Here is a 17,495-nt window from a genome sequence, read left to right as displayed (position 1 = left end):
ACAATAGCTCTCTCTCTCTCTCTCTCTCTCTCTCTCTCTCTCTCCAAAAGTCACAACATTCTTTACAAGATAAAGACAAACAGAGGAAAGAAACCCGCTTCTTCAAGAAGGGGTAAAACCATTCCATGTTCAAATATTTTCTTCTTTTTGTTTTTTTTTGTTTTGTTGACGAAAGGTTGATCTTTTGGTGGTCTTGTCGTGCTGAGTTACTGCTGTTGTGCTGTTATGCTGCTAATGAAGTGAAATTAGATTCGCTAGAGTGAATCTGGATTCATTCTAGTGAATCTGGATTCGCTGGAGTGAATCGAGAGCAATATATAGTTAATATTTATTTAGTGATTGTTCACAAGTTGGAGTTAATATTTATTTAATTGTTGTTCACAAGTTGGTGGTCTTGTTGTGCTGTGTTGCTGCTGTTGTGTTGTTGTGCTGCTACTGAAGTGAAACTGAATTCACTGGAGTGAATCTGGATTCATTGGTTGTTTGTTGCTCCTATTTTATGAAGAGACATGCCTATGAAACAATGAATACGAAGGGATGAAGTTTCTTTCGCATCAGTGACTATTTGAAGTGAAGTGAATTGAGATTCACTTCAGTGAATCTTCAGTGAATCTCGATTCACTCAATCTCTTCGGTGAATCTCGATTCACTACTTCAGTGAATCTCGATTCATTATAGTGAATCGAGATTCTCGATTCATTATAGTGAATCGAGATTCATCCATGAGAGACTTTGTTTGACGGTATAATAATAAAATTTATTATCTAATCATTGAATATCCTGCTGATTTATTGTTAAAATGGACAGGATCGACAATTCAATCAGCTCAAGAGATTGAGTTCTATCTACTGTTACCAATATCTGACTGATCACATTAACCAATTGGCTGAAGAGAACACAATGAAAGCCCAGTAGTACCATGATGAATTTGTTAGTGTCAAACAAGGATCAAGAAAGGGTACAAAATTAAGAAAAAAATTAATGATTAGTTACTATATCTTTAAACAGTGTTACCAAATCTAAGTTTGTCGTTAACTGTTGATTAATACAAAAGTTATTTTAGTTTGTATATTTATGGATTATCATGTTCAACTCTTATTCTAATATAACTAGTTGAATCTAAATTCATAACGATGAATCTCGATTCTATCGACAATTTATGAGTTATTTTGAATAACTGTAACCTCAACATGAAGCTATCTCATTTGTATCCTTACGGTGAAGTCAAATTTGTGATTTGGTTTGACTAAAACCAAATAAACCAAATTATCCTCCGTTTTACATGATAGAGGCATTTTTTGAATTATCGTCTCAATACGACGCTCGTACACAAAGTTATGGCCTTTCAAGGTTTCACAACTATCCAATACAATTTTTAAAATTTTTACCAAATCCGATACTGAAATGACTTGAGTTTACATCTTAGCTGCCTAAATCTAAAAATAAACAAGAATCATTATATCAATGAACATAGAATCACCATTGATGAATCAAAAACTGAATTGAGATTTAATCTAGATTGAATATTATAATGTTACATCTGTACAGGTAAATTCAGATAGTGGGCAAACATAAATCAACTATTTTAGAGTTACAGATAAACAATATAAATTGATATTCAATAAAATTAATGTACAATGAATCTTAAGTGAAACAATGGATCTAATGGGATAGGTTCTCTTCATAGACTTCAGAAGACTTGCGTTTGCACGTGGATGGCATGGATAAACGGAGATTTACTACAGTGAATCTTGATTCAATGATGTGAATCGAGATTCACTGAAGTAGATTCATTTCAGTGAATCGAGATTCACTGAAGTGAAATCAGATTCATCCCGTCGTATTCATTATTCTAGTGTCTAGTCACATAGGTTTATCAACTCCCTACAAAAAAAACTAAATCTGTGATTTCCAATTTAATTCAAGAGTACGTAAAACATGACTTTTACTTAAACTAAATTTGTATTTAGTTCAGTGAACATCGATAACTTATATTGAAGCTAAAATATAAGTTTGTATTTAGTTCAGTGAACATCGATAACTTATATTGAAGCTAAAATATAAGTTTGTATTTAGTTCAGTGAACATCGATAACTTATATTGAAGCTAAAATATAAGTTTGTATTTAGTTCAGTGAACATTGATAACTTATATTGAAGCTAAAATATAAGTTTGTATTTAGTTCAGTGAACATCGATTCACTTCACTTCAATTTTACCCTTTACAACAAAATTTTAAATTGGATGCCCTTTACAGCAAAAGTTTTTGATTCAACAAACTTCCTATCATTAAGCTATAAAATTTTAAACCATGAAAAGATTTCACCTTTTACAGCAAAAAGTTACGATTTTTATGGTAAAAAACAAACACCTCACATAACTGAATCTGGATTCACTGTAGTGAATCTAGATTCACACATGCGTGTCTTCGTTTTTCAACTGGTTTCTTCAAGAAACATGAAACTTTTCAGACTAAAAGGTGAAAATTTTCACTTTTTACAACAAAAAGCTACGCTCGTACACAAAGTTATGGCCTATCATCAAGCTATACAATTTTAAAACATGAAAAAATTTCACCTTTTACAGCAAAAAGTTACAATTTTTATGGTAAAAAACAAACACCTCACATAGTTAACTAAATCTGGATTCACTGCAGTGAATCTAGATTCACACATGCGTGCCTTCGTTTTTCAACTGGTTTCTTCAAAAAATAGGAAACTTTTCAAAAAATAGGAAAATTTTAACCTTTTACAACAAAAAGCTACGATCTTTAAGGTTAAAACTAAAACTTTTAGATGAAAAATCAAACAAATTTCATAAACTTACCATTAAAACGGCAAAATAATTTAACGATGACAAAGGTTGAAGACGGTGGTTGAAGATGAAGGTTGAAGACGAAGGTTGAAGAAGATCGTTGATAGAGATGCAGTCGAAGGCAAACGTAGCATTAGATAGGTTGGGATGAGTTTTGGAGAGAGAGAGTTGCCGTGACTTTTTGGATAGGGAGATGTTGAAGAGAGAGAGAGAGAGTTGCTGTGATTTTGGAGAGAGAGAGAGAGATATGTTATGGCTTTTGGAGAACTCAACAGACACATGCATTCATTACAGTGACAGCATGCATTCATTACAGGTGGATGTTAATTTTACATGATTACCCTTATGCAGCTGTAATAGTATTATAATCACAGCCATTGGATGAATCTAGATCCAATGGAGAGGATTGGTTTTTAGTTTTTAGGATAGTGAGGTTTTTATTTGAACCTCTCCATATATATATATATATATATAAAGAAATAAAAAAACATTATTTCAGGGGCGCCGCACGACCGGACACGGACCCGGACCCCGGTCCTTTTGGACACCCCTAATTGCACATGCCAATATGCTAGTTATAATATATTATATTAGTTTAATATGGTCTAATATAATATAATATTAAACAATTGATTAATATAATAGATTAAATATCATACTATAACATCATATCATATTATATTTTATTGTTACAATTTATATAATATGATATTATAGCTACCATAATAATACCTTAACAATTTATTTAATACTAATAATTAGTATAATATGATATATTACCTTATAATAATTATTTATATAATAATTATATTATTATAATAATTATAAATAAGTCTAATTAATTTTTAATTTGTTAATATAATATTTTGATGTACCACATTAAATAATTGGAAAAATTGCTTCTAGGCCCCAAATTTATATTTTCAATATGCTCTAGCCCCTCCTACTTTTTTAATGTTCTTTAGCCCCTCATTTTTGAAAAAAATATGGCCAAGCCCCTCCATCATGATTCCAGCTCATTTCAGCACTTGATTAGATATGCCAGTTCATGATTAGACATATCAACTAATTTAAATCCCCGAATTTACCCTCCTCTTTCTATGTCAGTGGATGTTAACTCTTTCTGTAAATGTTAACTCTTTTCTGTAACATGTTACTCTTTTCGGTATATTAACTGTAAAACTCTTTCTGTAAATGTTAACTCTTTTCTGTAACATTGTTAACTCTTTTCTGTTAAAATGTTAACTTTTTTCTGTAACATGTATAAACTCTCAAGATACATGTTAATTCTTACAGCTAACATTACTCTTACAGCTAACATGTTAACTCTAACAGCTAACATGTTAACTCTTTACAGCTAACATGTTAGCTGTTAGGGTTAACATGTTACAGAAAAGAGTTAACAGTAATAAAAAAGAGTTAACATGGTACAGAAAAAGAGTTAACATGTTACAGAAAAAGAGTTAACATTAATGTGCCACGCGAAGTTCCTCGGGACGCGCTAGCGACGGAGCGGGGAAGGGGCAAAGGGGGACTGAAGGAGGAGGAGGAAGTGAATCGGGGGAGGGAGACGGGGGAGGCGAGGGAGGTGCAGCGTGGAGGGAGGCGGTGAGGAGGAGGAGGGAGCTGTAGGGCGAGGCGAGTAGGGGGTGTAGGGGAGGGAGCGGGGGGGGCGGAGTGTAGCGGCGGTGAGGGATGGCGGGGGGGGGGAGGAGGTGTAGGGGGAGGGGAGGGAGGCGGGGCGGAGGCAGAGGGGGAACGGAGGAGGAGGAGGGGTGTGTAGGGGAGGGTAAAATGGGGATTGTGTATAAAGTTTGCATAGGAACTTGGGGAGAGGGGCTTTTAATAATTTTTTCAAAAAGGTGGGGCTGCAGCACATGTTTGAAAGTTGGGGGGCTAGAGCATATTGAAAATATAAATTTGGGGCCTTGAAGCAATTTTTCCTAATTAATTTGCATTCATCAAAATAAACTAAAATTTTATAAAATCATGGGTAATATCTTATCAAGATCGCAAAGTTAGATGTGCATATATTAAATTTATATTCATTTAAAAAGAACAAAAATTAATAAATTTTTGGTTTATAGGTCGTGAAAAGTGTAATTTTTTATATACACATAAAAGTTTTGTATTCGCTCAAAAAAAAAAACATTGACAAAAGCCTTGAGTTATAGCTTTTGAAAAGTATAAATTTTGATGTTCACATAATAAATATATATTCATTAAAAATAAATAAAAATTATAAAAAGCATTGGTTATATATCATGAAAATTATGAATTTTTATGTGCACATAATAAATTTAAATTATATGTAATAAAAAATTAATAAAAGTTTAGCTTATAGCTCATAAAAATCACAAATTTTGATATACACATAATTAATTGCATTCTTCAAATACAAATAAAAGTTTTAAAAATTGTGGGTTATAACTCATGAGAATTTTAATATGCACATAATAAATTTGTTTTCATTCAAAATAAACTACAATTTATAAATATCACGGGTTATAACTCATGAAAAATATAAATTTTGATGTACAAATAATAAATTTGCATTCATTAGAAACAAAATTTTTTTATAAACAATAGTGGGTTATAGATCATGAAAAATGTGAATTTTAATGTAAATATAATAAATTTGTATTCATACGAAATGAATAAAAATTGATAAAAATTATGGTTTATTGATCATGAAAAAAACAAATTGTGATGTACACTTACTTAATATCCATTCATTGGAATTATAAAAATATAAAAAATTGTGGCTTGTAGCTGATGAAAATCATGAATTTTGATATACACATAATAAATTTGCATTTGCTCAAAATAGAAAACTTGACAAAAATCATGGGTTAGAACTCATGATAGTCACAAATTTTCATATACACATAATTAATCTGCATTCAAACAAAAATTGACAAAAGTTATAAGTTTTGGCTCATGAAGTGAATTTTGACGTACACATAATAAATTATTTTTCATTCAAAATGGGAAAAAAACTTGACAAAAATCACGAGTTATATCTCATAAAAAATCACTCATACTGCATAATTGATGAAATAAGGTTTCAGTCTTCAATCTTGCTTTGTCATTTCTTGAAGTGCTCACGTCTTATTAGTAGTTTTTTATAATGCTATTAAGTACTATCCAATATGCACATAACATGGCTTAGTTGCTCAGTATTTGAGTTTTATGTTTTAGTTTTCTAGGCAATTAGGTGTTATTTGATTGCCTACAGGTTCTAGCTCAAGTATATTTTCGCCAGTTACATAGTACATCCCAGAGAAGCATTTATAAGACTTGTTGTCACTGTTATCGTGTTATTACAGTCGCTGATTTTTTTGGGAGTCGTGTACAATTCAATTTTTGATTTATAGGTAAACTTAGATGCTAAACAAGATGAATGCCACATTTCCTTTTGGAGGCTGTTTGGTTCAATTTCTGTAAAAAAGAGGGAAAAAATACTCAAATTTTGATTTCCTTGTATTTATATAAAATCATACTCTCTTTAAAAGTATGAGTTCTGAAAAATCTTTTAGTAGACAAAAATACCATTGAAATTCAAATACTAATTTATTAAGTAAGAGTAAGTTGATAAATTGATGAATTCTTATTGGATATACATAATATGAAAATAATAATATAGTTAAAATTGAAATATAAACTTGAATGAAATTATTAAATACCAGATTTATAAATGTATACAAGATGAATGACGTATATGTAAAAAAACCAAACAAATTAGTGAGACAAATAATGTTTGCCCTAGAGGTCGAACCCAAGAATAACACAAACCTACAAATGTACATAATATGGACATGGTATTTGCAAAATCCACCAAATAAATTAAAGAGATAAAATCGTTCTAAAAATTATAAAAAGGGAAAATTAAAACAAACGGCTGCGATATGAGGACACAACGTGGTAATTTCTCACCAACCAAAATTCAAGTAGTTTACGGTACTGCATAATTAGTTTTAAAGTTTAATTATACTGTTATTATTTAAATAGAACTATATTTACAATTGTTATCCTCTCACATTCAACATCACATACCAATGTTTATAAGCTAAGAAACTATAACGAGTACCGTAGCACTTTCATCTCCTTCTATATGTATATGACTTTGTTATTTTCTTCTTAGTAGATTAGATTAGATTATTTTAAAGTAATTAATTATATTGTATATTTAATCTTTTTTCATATCAAGAAATATCAATAAATTTCACAACACTTTCATCTATTTTCTTCTTATTATATTAGATTGGATTATTTTAAAATAATTAATTATATTGTATGTTTGATCTTTTGTTTAGATAAAAAATTATGACAGTTTTCATAGCACTTTCATCTCCTTCAACAGGTACTTGCCTTTGTTATTTTCTTCTTATTAGATTAGATTAGATTGTTTAAAAATTATGAATTATAAAATTATAATAATTTTCACATCATTGTCATATTTTTTCTTCTTGTTAGACTATATTAGATTACTTTAAAGCAATTACTTATATTGTATGTTTGATTTTTTTTCATATCACAAAGTTTAAATATACTATCATCATTTAAATAGATACTACTTGCATAAAAATCAAAGAGAATCTCACACATATTTTAGATATTAATGTCAATTGTAATTTTTACACATGGGTGTTGGTTAAAATAAATTTTATGTATGGGCTTAGATAATTTAATTTTTTTAATACCCAAACTCTTCCACAAAATCAAAAGAGAATAGCAATGCTATAGCTATATGTATCCACAGGACCACATATATCTTAAAAATGAATGAAGAAAAGCGCACAAATAAAAATCATATTAATTACTGTTTGTAGGAAAAATACAAGAAAATTTGAAAGGAAATGTTTTTAATTTTCCTTAATCAATTTAAGAAAAGAATGAATACAATCTCTCACAGTAATATCTCTCTAACCAACTTAGAAAAAAATTATAAATTTTCTTTATCGGTTTCCCGATTTACAAAAGAGATCAAGATCAACGAAGATTTTCCCATTTGTTTAAAGCTAGGTTCTTCTTGGCGGCGATTGGAATTTGAATCTTGTATCATGTTGACAATCCGAGCACTCGCTTCGTGGAATATGGTTTATTCCTCTTGACTTGACGTCGGAAAGAACTTGCAAGACAAGTTTAAAAACTCTTAACAAGTTAAGAACTTTGAACGAGTTTAAAACTTTGTAAAAGAGTTGGTTTCAGAAAGAAAATTAATCATTTTCAATTTAACCGAAATGGTTCACAAGCCAATACACAAGCTTCAAGAAAAGCTAATTCAAGATGATCTAAAAAAGGATCCCTTTGTACTTGACTTCTCAGCTATTTATAGGGGTTTAAGGGTTATAATTGCCCCCTTAAATCACTTCTTAATGAGGGTTTAAGGACTTTAATTCATGGAAAACAGTTTTAAAGGGTTTAAGGGGTGTAACCGCCCCCTTAAATCACTACTTAATGAGGGTCTAATGCCCTTAATTCGTGAAAAACGGTTTAAGGGGTGTAATCGCCCCCCTAAATCACTCCTTAATGAAGGTTTAATGCCCTTAATTCGTGGAAAATAGCTTTGGAACCGTTTAAAACGTGTTTGAATGGGTCAAACGCGAGATTCGCGTTCTGGAAACAACCCTCGCGTTTAGAACTGAAAACGCGATGGTGAGCTCCACGTCTTGATCCTAGAATGCGGCGATGAGCTCCACATTTTGAACTTGGAACATGGTGGTGAACTCCACGTTTTGAGCTTGGAATGCGGTGATGACTTCCGCGTGTTGCTTTGAAGAGATCATCAACTTGTAATCTCTTCTGTTAGAGTGTTGCAAGGATTGTCATCTTGTAATCCTGGCCTTTGACTCTTTGAAATGTGAGAGTCATCAATTTGTAACTCTCGTTTGTTGTTGCGAAAGTTTTCAGATTGTAACTTCCGTCATCAGTTGTTGTGAGAATTGTCAAATTGTAACTCTCATTGATTGATATGAAAGCTGTCAGATCGTGACCATCATTTGTGCTTTGTGGGGATCAGCTATCCACAATAATTTTTAGACAGCATACAATTACCTACACGCACCCACTATTTTCAAAACCGCCCTTCTTCATCTCAGTCTATTATATATTCACATACCAAATTAAACTGTTGGAGTTTCCCCTCACCAACTACACCATTGATTAACTTTCCTTTCTTCCTTTGTACTTAAATTGTATAAAATTCATTATGATGAAGACTCACATTGGTCTTCTGCCTGCCTTGAACGTCCAACCAAAAAAATAATACACTAGGCATTGTAGTTAGTTAATAACGAGATTCTACCATTATAAACAAACTAAGTAAAGATTAATAATTCTTAAGAATGTACCAGGTTCTGCTATTTTCCACTGTAAACTTGTTAGTTGTTTATTCCTACCCCAAGAAGTTTTCAAAATTAATCATCTATTTCATAAATTTTTAAAAAATATTTAAATAAAACTTATGACAAATGTAATAATCCATGTTTATATATTTTAACTCAAAATGAATCTGACTTATTTTATAGTAAGAAATAAAACAAAAAATAATAATTTTAATATTTAACCACGTGCATTGCACGTGCACAAGAACTATTTTGTAGGAAAAAAATTATAGAACTCAAAAGAGTACCATATTTCTTATTTTTTGCTATTTCTTTGTTTGGTTCAAAGTATAAAAAAGTTTCTTATGATATACATCATAAGAAACAAAAAAGCAATAGCCCCGGTGGGGTGGGGCAGGGGAGATGAAGAATTTTATACTTCTTTCTCATATATATATATTTTTCATATTTTATTTTAGATGTTTTTATACAAAACCATCACAAAATATAGTGACTTTTTTTAAGACCACCACAATTTTTTTATTTTCATAGAATCACCACAAAATATAGTAATTTTTCAGAGAACCACCACAATTTTTTTTTATTTTCATAGAACCACCATGAAAATACACATCAATAACAAAGTACCACCAAATTATAATTTTGCATCTATATCATGTTAACATAAATAATATGTTAAATCCCTAAAATACCCTCATGGTGGGACCCACCAATCTATTGTTATATTTTCTCAAACCAACAAAATATTTAAGCACCATTAATGACCTAGATGGTTGGAAGGTTCCAACATGACTCCCACTATCTTCTAGATGGTTGGAAGGTTCCAACATGACTCCCACTATCTTGGGTTCGATTCCTAAACGCCTCATTATAATTAAAAAACAAAAACAAAAATAAAATACCTTATTTCCTCTATAACTTTATTAGCTCCCTCCAAAAAGTTTTAATTCCCTACAAATACCCCCATTCATCCTCTATAAAAATTTATCATAGTGAGCATTTATGTCATATTATACTATTATTTAACAAAATACAGATGTAAATTATGACTTGGTTGGACTTTGTAAAAAACTAATATTTTCATTGTGGTTTTATGAAAAATAAATTTTTTGTGGTGGTTTTTCAAAAAATCAATATATTTATAGGGACTCAATGAAAATAAAAAAATTTTATGACATCCCCCCCCCAAAAAAAAAGGCACTGTATTTCATTATTTTGTGGTGGCATTGTATAAAAAACCCTTTATTTTAATATACGTGCGCCAGACGCGAGGAGTTTACAGACGCTAATCTTATCGGGTCAGGACCCAAATCTGCCCATTTGGGCTGCGAAACCTACTTCGTCTCCTCCAAATGCACGCTGGTGCCAGCGAGAGGGAAGAAGAAGAGAAAGAAGAATACAATGGAGAAAATCTCTGCTGCGTGCGCCATGAACTGGAGCATCGAGCTCGAAAAAGGCCTGCGCTCCAACAACCCAGGTAAGTACAATCAACCCCACTCGCCCAATCTCCAAAACCCTGGTCTCAATTCCCCTTCACTTCTAAATCCCAGCTCGTCGACTCGAGGCAATATCCCAAATTGGTCCCAGACTCAATCAATGGAGCAAAGAACCCATCGTCACTTTCGGCGTCTCATCCATCTATGGCCTCGTCCCCGGAGAAGACAGGCTCTTCGCCAACACCATCCTCCTCCGGCTCGCCGAAGCTTTCGGCAGCGGCGATAACGCTACAAGAAGAGGCATTGTGAAGATTTTCATGGCGGAGTTGAAGAGAATTTTGAAGGAGGGGAGAAAGTACGATGGGATTCTGTCGAAGGAGAGAGTGCCCAATTACGTTGAGATGATTAAGAGAGTCAAGAAAGCTTTTGACGGTGGTGATTTGGAGGCAAAGGTGCTGGCTTTGAGGCTGTTTGGTTGCTGGGTTGATCTTGCGAAGGACAGTGTGCAGATAAGATATATGATTTTGTTGAGTTTGCAGTCTTTGGATGTTTCGGAGGTAAAGGCTCTTGTGATTGGTTGGGCTTTTTTTTTTGTTTGGGTTATGGGTTTTGGTTGATTTGGGTTTTTCCCCCTCGTGCAGGTGAAGGCTGCATTGTTTGCTGCTGGTTGCTTTTGTAGATTATCTGAGGATTTTGCGTGTGTTGTTTTGGAGATGTTGGTCGGTATTATAACATCAGAGAAAATATCTTTGGATGTGAAGCTGGGTGCAATTCGCATTTTCGCTAGAATGCGATGCTCGTCTTCTATTGCTTATAAAGCTTACAAGGTTTCCTTTTCTTTTTTTAGTTGCTTATAAAGCTTATAAGGTTTCTTCTTTTTATATACATGATATCATTGTTGCTACTTTGACTGGTGTTTTAAGTCTCAACTTTTGTATGATTAATTACTTTCCCAGTATGCATTTGTGTAAATAGAGCTGCAAAATCTAACAGCAAAGGCCATTCAGTATACTTTGTAAGATGTGTTGTTTTTGTGAACTGGCATGAAAGTAACTGTAGTATTCATCTTAATCATTTGCCGCTGATTGGTGCAGGCTGGTAAAGAGCTGATGTTATGTTTACAAGAAGATGAACTGAAAGCTGAAATGTTGTCATCACTCTCGAAATTGGCTTTTGGTTCGCATAATTTAATTCCTCAACAGGTATTCATTTTGATATGCCTATATACTTCTACTTTTATACAGTAATTCAGTAGCTGAATTCATTTAGTTTTTTTATTGGTTAGTTTAGTTTCTGCCAAAAGAAACAAATCAAAGTTTGAAGCCTTTTTAAAACCTAATATTTACTTTCTTCCTGTCTACAATTCTGAGCTTAACTTTGTAGAATATTCCTGATCTTCACACCATTCGGAATTAATTGACGTGACAGAACTGTAAAACATTTTACGTTTAATTATGAGATTATCTCGTTGCGACTAATCCTGAAAATCTACTTATTGACATTTGTTTCTATGTGCTAAGTTCAGTTCAGCTCAGTTATGCCTAGCATTAATCAAAAGAAAAGCCAGCCAATTGGGTCTTGGCTAATATGAGAAAATGCATTTCAGATTTTGTTTTTTGGGAAGGGGGGTGGGGACTTACATGACATATTTAAGACGAGTGTAAATTCAGAATTAGGTGATTTCTAGCAGAATCATCCAGTATTTCAGACTCTTGTCATGACTCTCGAATACAGCCAGTAGGAGAGTGGGATCATCCAACGCGTGATGTTATATTTTTTTTATTGTTTACTCTAAACAATGGGTAATAGTAGTATAACATTAGTTATAAGTTAGCTTACTAATAATTATGTTAAATTCATAAAAAATGATTGCCTAATATTGGATATCAAAATTTTAACTAGATATTACTGATTACTGTTTAATTATTAGTAAAATGTCAAAATAGAATAATTTTGAGCATAAAATATGTAAAAAACATAATTTCATATAACAATATGACACAACAGTTATCATGAAATACAACATATAATGTCAACCTTGTACCTCAAGGATATAACACCGACTAATTAGAGCATAAAATTCAACCTAGACTCTGCTAATGATCTGAAAATCATCCCACATCCGGCTGGCTAAAGTATAGCCTCAGTCCATATATCATCCTCAGCATCAGAATCCTCATAAAAAATTAGCAATATTTCATTGTGTCTCATTCAAGTTGGGATCTAGGTCAACTTGCTATTTTGGTTCTCTCTGCAAACGAAGTTATGAAGTCCAACACAAGCCATCCATTCTGGATGCACAGCATTTTTCCTTTCAGGATGGCATTTTTTGCCTTTGATTTTTGTTGTTTGTCTCATAGTTAGCAATCTTGCTTCCTTATGAAATATTTTCTTTGTGATTAATCAGGAATTAGAAACCTTTTAACTTCCATAAAAAAAAAGAATAATCTACAGTATATTTGGTAGACATCATTATGCTGTTCATAGTTATTTTTCCATCCTCTTGATGTGTGGATTCTAATTTTTTAGCCATGGTCTCAGCTAGAATCATGCTGGTGATATATATGGAGAAATAACATTTTAAATTACAAGCTTAATTAGCAATACACCTGTTTTAATGTTTATTCATGAGAACCTGCTATATTGAGACAGATCATATCATAACAGGGTTGATTTTATTTTGACTCATTTCCATGAATCAGGTGGATGTCCTATTATTATCATCTGGGAGCCATGAATCTCCATCCCTTGTAAGAGATAGAGCACTAAAATATTTATACATGCTGTTTGGTGGAGGTGCCTGCTGCTTTGCCATTCATGGAAATGTGTTAACTGCATTGATCAAGATCCTTGATGAGAAAGAGCTTTCACCAAAATTTCGTTGTAAAGTTCTACAGATTTTACATAAGGTAATTTTCATGATCTATAGTATTGACGTCATGTTAGTCATAATTGCTATTTCCTGACTGGTGCATTTGAACCACAGGTAGTGTGTGGTATTCTTCCAGATCTGCCTTGGATAGACATGACTGATCTTTTTAGTCTTGTTCTTATTGTGAAAAATGCTGCACAATCTTCTCTCAAGGCAGAGAGAATCCTTGCTCTTTATTTCCTTGTAGATATGGTCTGCATTTTAAAGAAATTAATACAAGCACACTTGAGTTCTTTTCCTGAAAAGTGGGAGGCCATGTCCTTGGAATTTCAAAGAAGTTCTGATGATTGTCAAGATAGATCCACACTTCTAGTTCGTGCTGCAATTCAGTTAATTATAGATGAGATGAACTCTCTAATGAAGCCGGTAATGTTTGGCTCTGGTGTTGCTCTGCCTGAAGCAAAGCAAGAATTCAGAAGCTTACTTAAGCTTATTCTTCAGCTTGTTCTGGAGTATTCTTCATTAGCTCATGTTATCCTTGATAGGCTAAGATTTTTAATACAAACTTGGGCTAGTGCATGTACCACAGTTAATACGCAAATTGCCAACTTTTCTGGAGGACTTTCTCAAGCAGAATGCAATGCCTACAAGTGTGAGTATCTTCTCGAAGCTCATGGACCTGATAATGGAAAGGAGAGATCTGTTAGTTATGAGCTAATACCATGCATTTGCAGGTTCACAATTTCTTGCCTCAATATACTTGATGAAACTGGCGCGCTAAGAAGTGAAGTATGTCACATAGTGAGGTCCTTACTGGAATGCATAAGGAAGAGTGGATCTTGTGATGCATGTGAAATGTATTCACTTGATATGCATTTAGATATTTTGTTCAGCAGTTGTTGGAAGACTGAAAAAAATATGCAGCATTATGAGGAATCCAAGTTTTGTTCTGGGTCAGGCTTCTCTCACAACGTGTACTGGGTTGCTCAGGAAAAATCTGCACTATATTTTACCAAAAACATGTTAAGAGAAAGGAAGTACTGGGAAGCCTATAGAGCTGGAATGTATGCTTGTCAGGAAGGCGCATGGTTTGCAGCTGCTTTTACATTTAGGAAATTGATGGACCGTGTGCAATCAGAATTTTTCCGTTCATGGATTAGATCTCTGATGCTTTTGGCTGGTGCAGAAAGTGAAATTAAACTGATTCTTTTCCCAGACGTAGGAATTGAAATGATTAACAGGATGCACACTAAACATGATTGTGAAAAAGCATTTGGTAGTGTTGAACGAGGAAAAGAGTGTAAAAGGGGAGATATTAATTTGCGTGCTTCTAGAGGAAGGTTCACAAAGATTCATAGTAGAATCTGCTCTTCTGAGGAGATTTTATCAGCTTCTGAGGCTACTGATGGTGTCTACTATTTCCAGAGATGGTTTTTGAGTCTCAGAAGCAAGGTCCTCAATATCGTTACTGATATGTTAAGGCTCTTTGACTCGCATGCATTTAATGAAAAACGACTTGACAAAGGTCTTGAAGGAAGTATGAAAACCCCTTTTAACCTTCAAGCTTTACATGCCATTACATCTGATTTCGTCAATCTTTCACTTAAATTGAATGGTATTGCAAAAGAATATGATCTCCTTGCTGTGTCTTTCTTGGATATTGATCATAAAAGTTTTAGGAACATCTCAAGGCAGGCTCTTAGCTGTTCTGTATTAGCATTCTGCACTTCCTTTGCTCTCTTCTTTTTGAACTCACCTGCCCACAAGAATGCCTTGTCCAGCATTCAGGGTGATATGGTAAAAATTTCACAAACTAAAGTTTTGAAGGACTTAACTGAGAGGTTGTGGAATCTGGATGAAAAATCTGCTACTGAACTTCAGAAGTTGATGGCCATACGCAGGGAAGCAGTGCATAACATGCAATCCAGAACTGAATCAAATAACTGTGTGCTTATTGATAGGGTAGCTTTATTGGTCTACAAGTGTTGCATAGCAGGTACTCTGGACATTCAAGAAGACTCGAAAGGAGTGAAAGATGAAGAAGGTTTACTTAGACTTTGTTCGAAGGGAATTCGAATGTTGTCTGGTATAATTGAAAGGTGGATCGAGGTACCTTGCTCTATTCCAAAATATTTCTTCAGGATAAGGTATGCATTAAAGAAATAACTCTATCAGTTCATTTGTATTTCTTTGTTTATTTCTCATTTGTGTCCAGTTAAATTAAACCCCGTTTGTTCTATATTTTACTATCCATTTTTGTTTCGTGTTTTTTTTTTAAGTTCAAACAAATAGAGTTTTCTCTGCATTAAACTGAAGATACTAAATAAATATTAACTATTGTGCAGGACTTGTGTTTGTGCAGAGCTTTTCATCTTCAATACTGATTCCTCAAATCCTAACAGATTATCTATTACACCAGGCTCCCAGTTGTCTTTAAATCTCTGTCTCCAGCTGAAAAGTTCATCACAAGTTCCTCTTGAAGGCATTGCTAAAATCTACTGCATTATTGCGGCAAGACCATCTGACGGTCTGCTTAATGATGATGGCAAACTTGGTAAACAAAAACCGTGGCGTTTCCAAGCTAGTAAAAGTGATGAAATACTTGAATTGTATGATATATTATTGCATCACATAAGGATCAACACCATGAAGGCTTCCAATAAGCGTTCTGATGTTGATGATGGTGGTTTGGTGACTTCTTTTGTTTATTTTGAACCTAATGATAAGGGGCAAGGTTTTTCAACATGTTTGTTAGATGTTTCTGCATTCCCTGAAGGCTCATATCCAATAAAGTGGCATAGCTGTTGTGCCGATAAAAAAGGCCACTATTGGAGCCTTTTACCTTCGAACCTCGGGTTGTTCTTCACAATTAAGAATTCATGATGCAGAAGTTCTTTAAAAAAGCTTCCATCTTGTATGTGATGGATTAATAAGCTATTCTGCCTTCCTTTTCTGGGTTTAAATTCATGCTATAATCTAGTGTGCAATCAGAGGGTGAGTGCTTTGTGACCTGGAGGTAGGGATGCATTCGGTTCGGATACAACTCGGATGTGATGCTTACCATATCCATATCCGCTTACCCATCTCGGATATGGATACGGATATACCTCGGTAAGGAAAATTTATATCCATATCCACTAAAATAGAATACGGTTATAGATATAGATGCGGATATATAAGCAGATATGCATGCGGATACTGAATAGATATGAGAAAACTAGATAGTATTGAGGAAAACATAGTTCGTGTGATGCAAAAGAGTTCGTAAATATGTTCATTATAACTGAAAAGCTAAGATTAGACATCTTGATCATCAAAATTAACCACAAATTCATATTCTAAGACTCGAAACTATCGTGATAGTATGACTAATATGTATTAGGATATTTCGGATACGAATACAGATATTTCACTACAAGACCATATCCGTAACAATATCCTATAGGTTATATAGACTTGGGTAATCATATCTGTATCCTCACTTATGCGGTTACGGATATTTTGTAGGATACAGACACAGTTTAGCACCCCTACTTGGAGGTCACAGGTTCGAATTTCAGAAACAACCTCTCCGCAAAGCGGGGGTAAGACTACGCACATCTGACTCTCCTCGGGGCCTACAATGGTGGGAGCCTCATGCCTTGGGCCACCCTTCTAATCAAGTGTGCAGTCACCAGAGAGGGACAGGAGGAAGGCACATACTTGAACACTGTACCTGAGGTGACCAGGGTTGAGAAGAATGCCACTAATTGTCAGAGAACAAGCTGAAGGGCTATTGGGAACAAAACAATAATGTATAGGAGGTGCACTATTCATGCACCTCAATGGAGATGGATTTGATGGGATTGAAATTTTGATTCATAAGTCAGGTGGGCCAAAGAGCTTTGCTTATGTCATGTTTCTAGAAGTTATATTTGGAGGGTTCTCCAACTATGAAAGCAAACAAACATGTTGGCGGACTGAAATTATTGTTCATCATCTAGGTATGGGATTGTTCTGTGCACTGTCGTGACCATAAGAATCATTA

At 33.7% G+C, this 17,495-nt stretch overlaps 1 protein-coding gene across 2 annotated transcripts; it reads left to right on the top strand.

Annotated features, from left to right (window-relative positions):
• LOC109820275 lies at positions 10,441-16,415 on the top strand. 2 transcript variants are annotated; one of them, XM_020386402.1, is made up of 7 exons: positions 10,441-10,637; positions 10,711-11,153; positions 11,238-11,423; positions 11,691-11,798; positions 13,299-13,505; positions 13,583-15,615; positions 15,814-16,415. In XM_020386402.1, exons 1-7 carry the CDS (start codon positions 10,562-10,564, stop codon positions 16,349-16,351), a joined length of 3,591 nt encoding a protein of 1,196 aa, XP_020241991.1. In that variant the 5' UTR covers positions 10,441-10,561; the 3' UTR covers positions 16,352-16,415. The 2 variants fall into 2 exon arrangements, with proteins under 2 accessions (XP_020241991.1, XP_020241992.1); XM_020386403.1 differs by having other exon boundaries at positions 15,888-16,044.

The sequence above is a fragment of the Asparagus officinalis genome, chromosome 8 (genome assembly GCF_001876935.1).
Source record: "Asparagus officinalis chromosome 8, Aspof.V1, whole genome shotgun sequence".
NCBI lineage: Eukaryota > Viridiplantae > Streptophyta > Magnoliopsida > Asparagales > Asparagaceae > Asparagus > Asparagus officinalis.
This window is presented reverse-complemented; position numbering and strand designations above follow the sequence as displayed.

What these genes read in the sequence shown, in the direction of transcription:
- LOC109820275 (XM_020386402.1), top strand. Translation starts at nt 10,562, where the DNA reads ATGGAGAAAATCTCTGCTGCGTGCGCCATGAACTGGAGCATCGAGCTC. An exon ending in CCTGCGCTCCAACAACCCAG is followed by an intron (nt 10,638 to 10,710) that starts GTAAGTACAATC and finishes TCTAAATCCCAG; the next exon opens with CTCGTCGACTCGAGGCAATA. An exon ending in TTGCTTATAAAGCTTACAAG is followed by an intron (nt 11,424 to 11,690) that starts GTTTCCTTTTCT and finishes TGATTGGTGCAG; the next exon opens with GCTGGTAAAGAGCTGATGTT.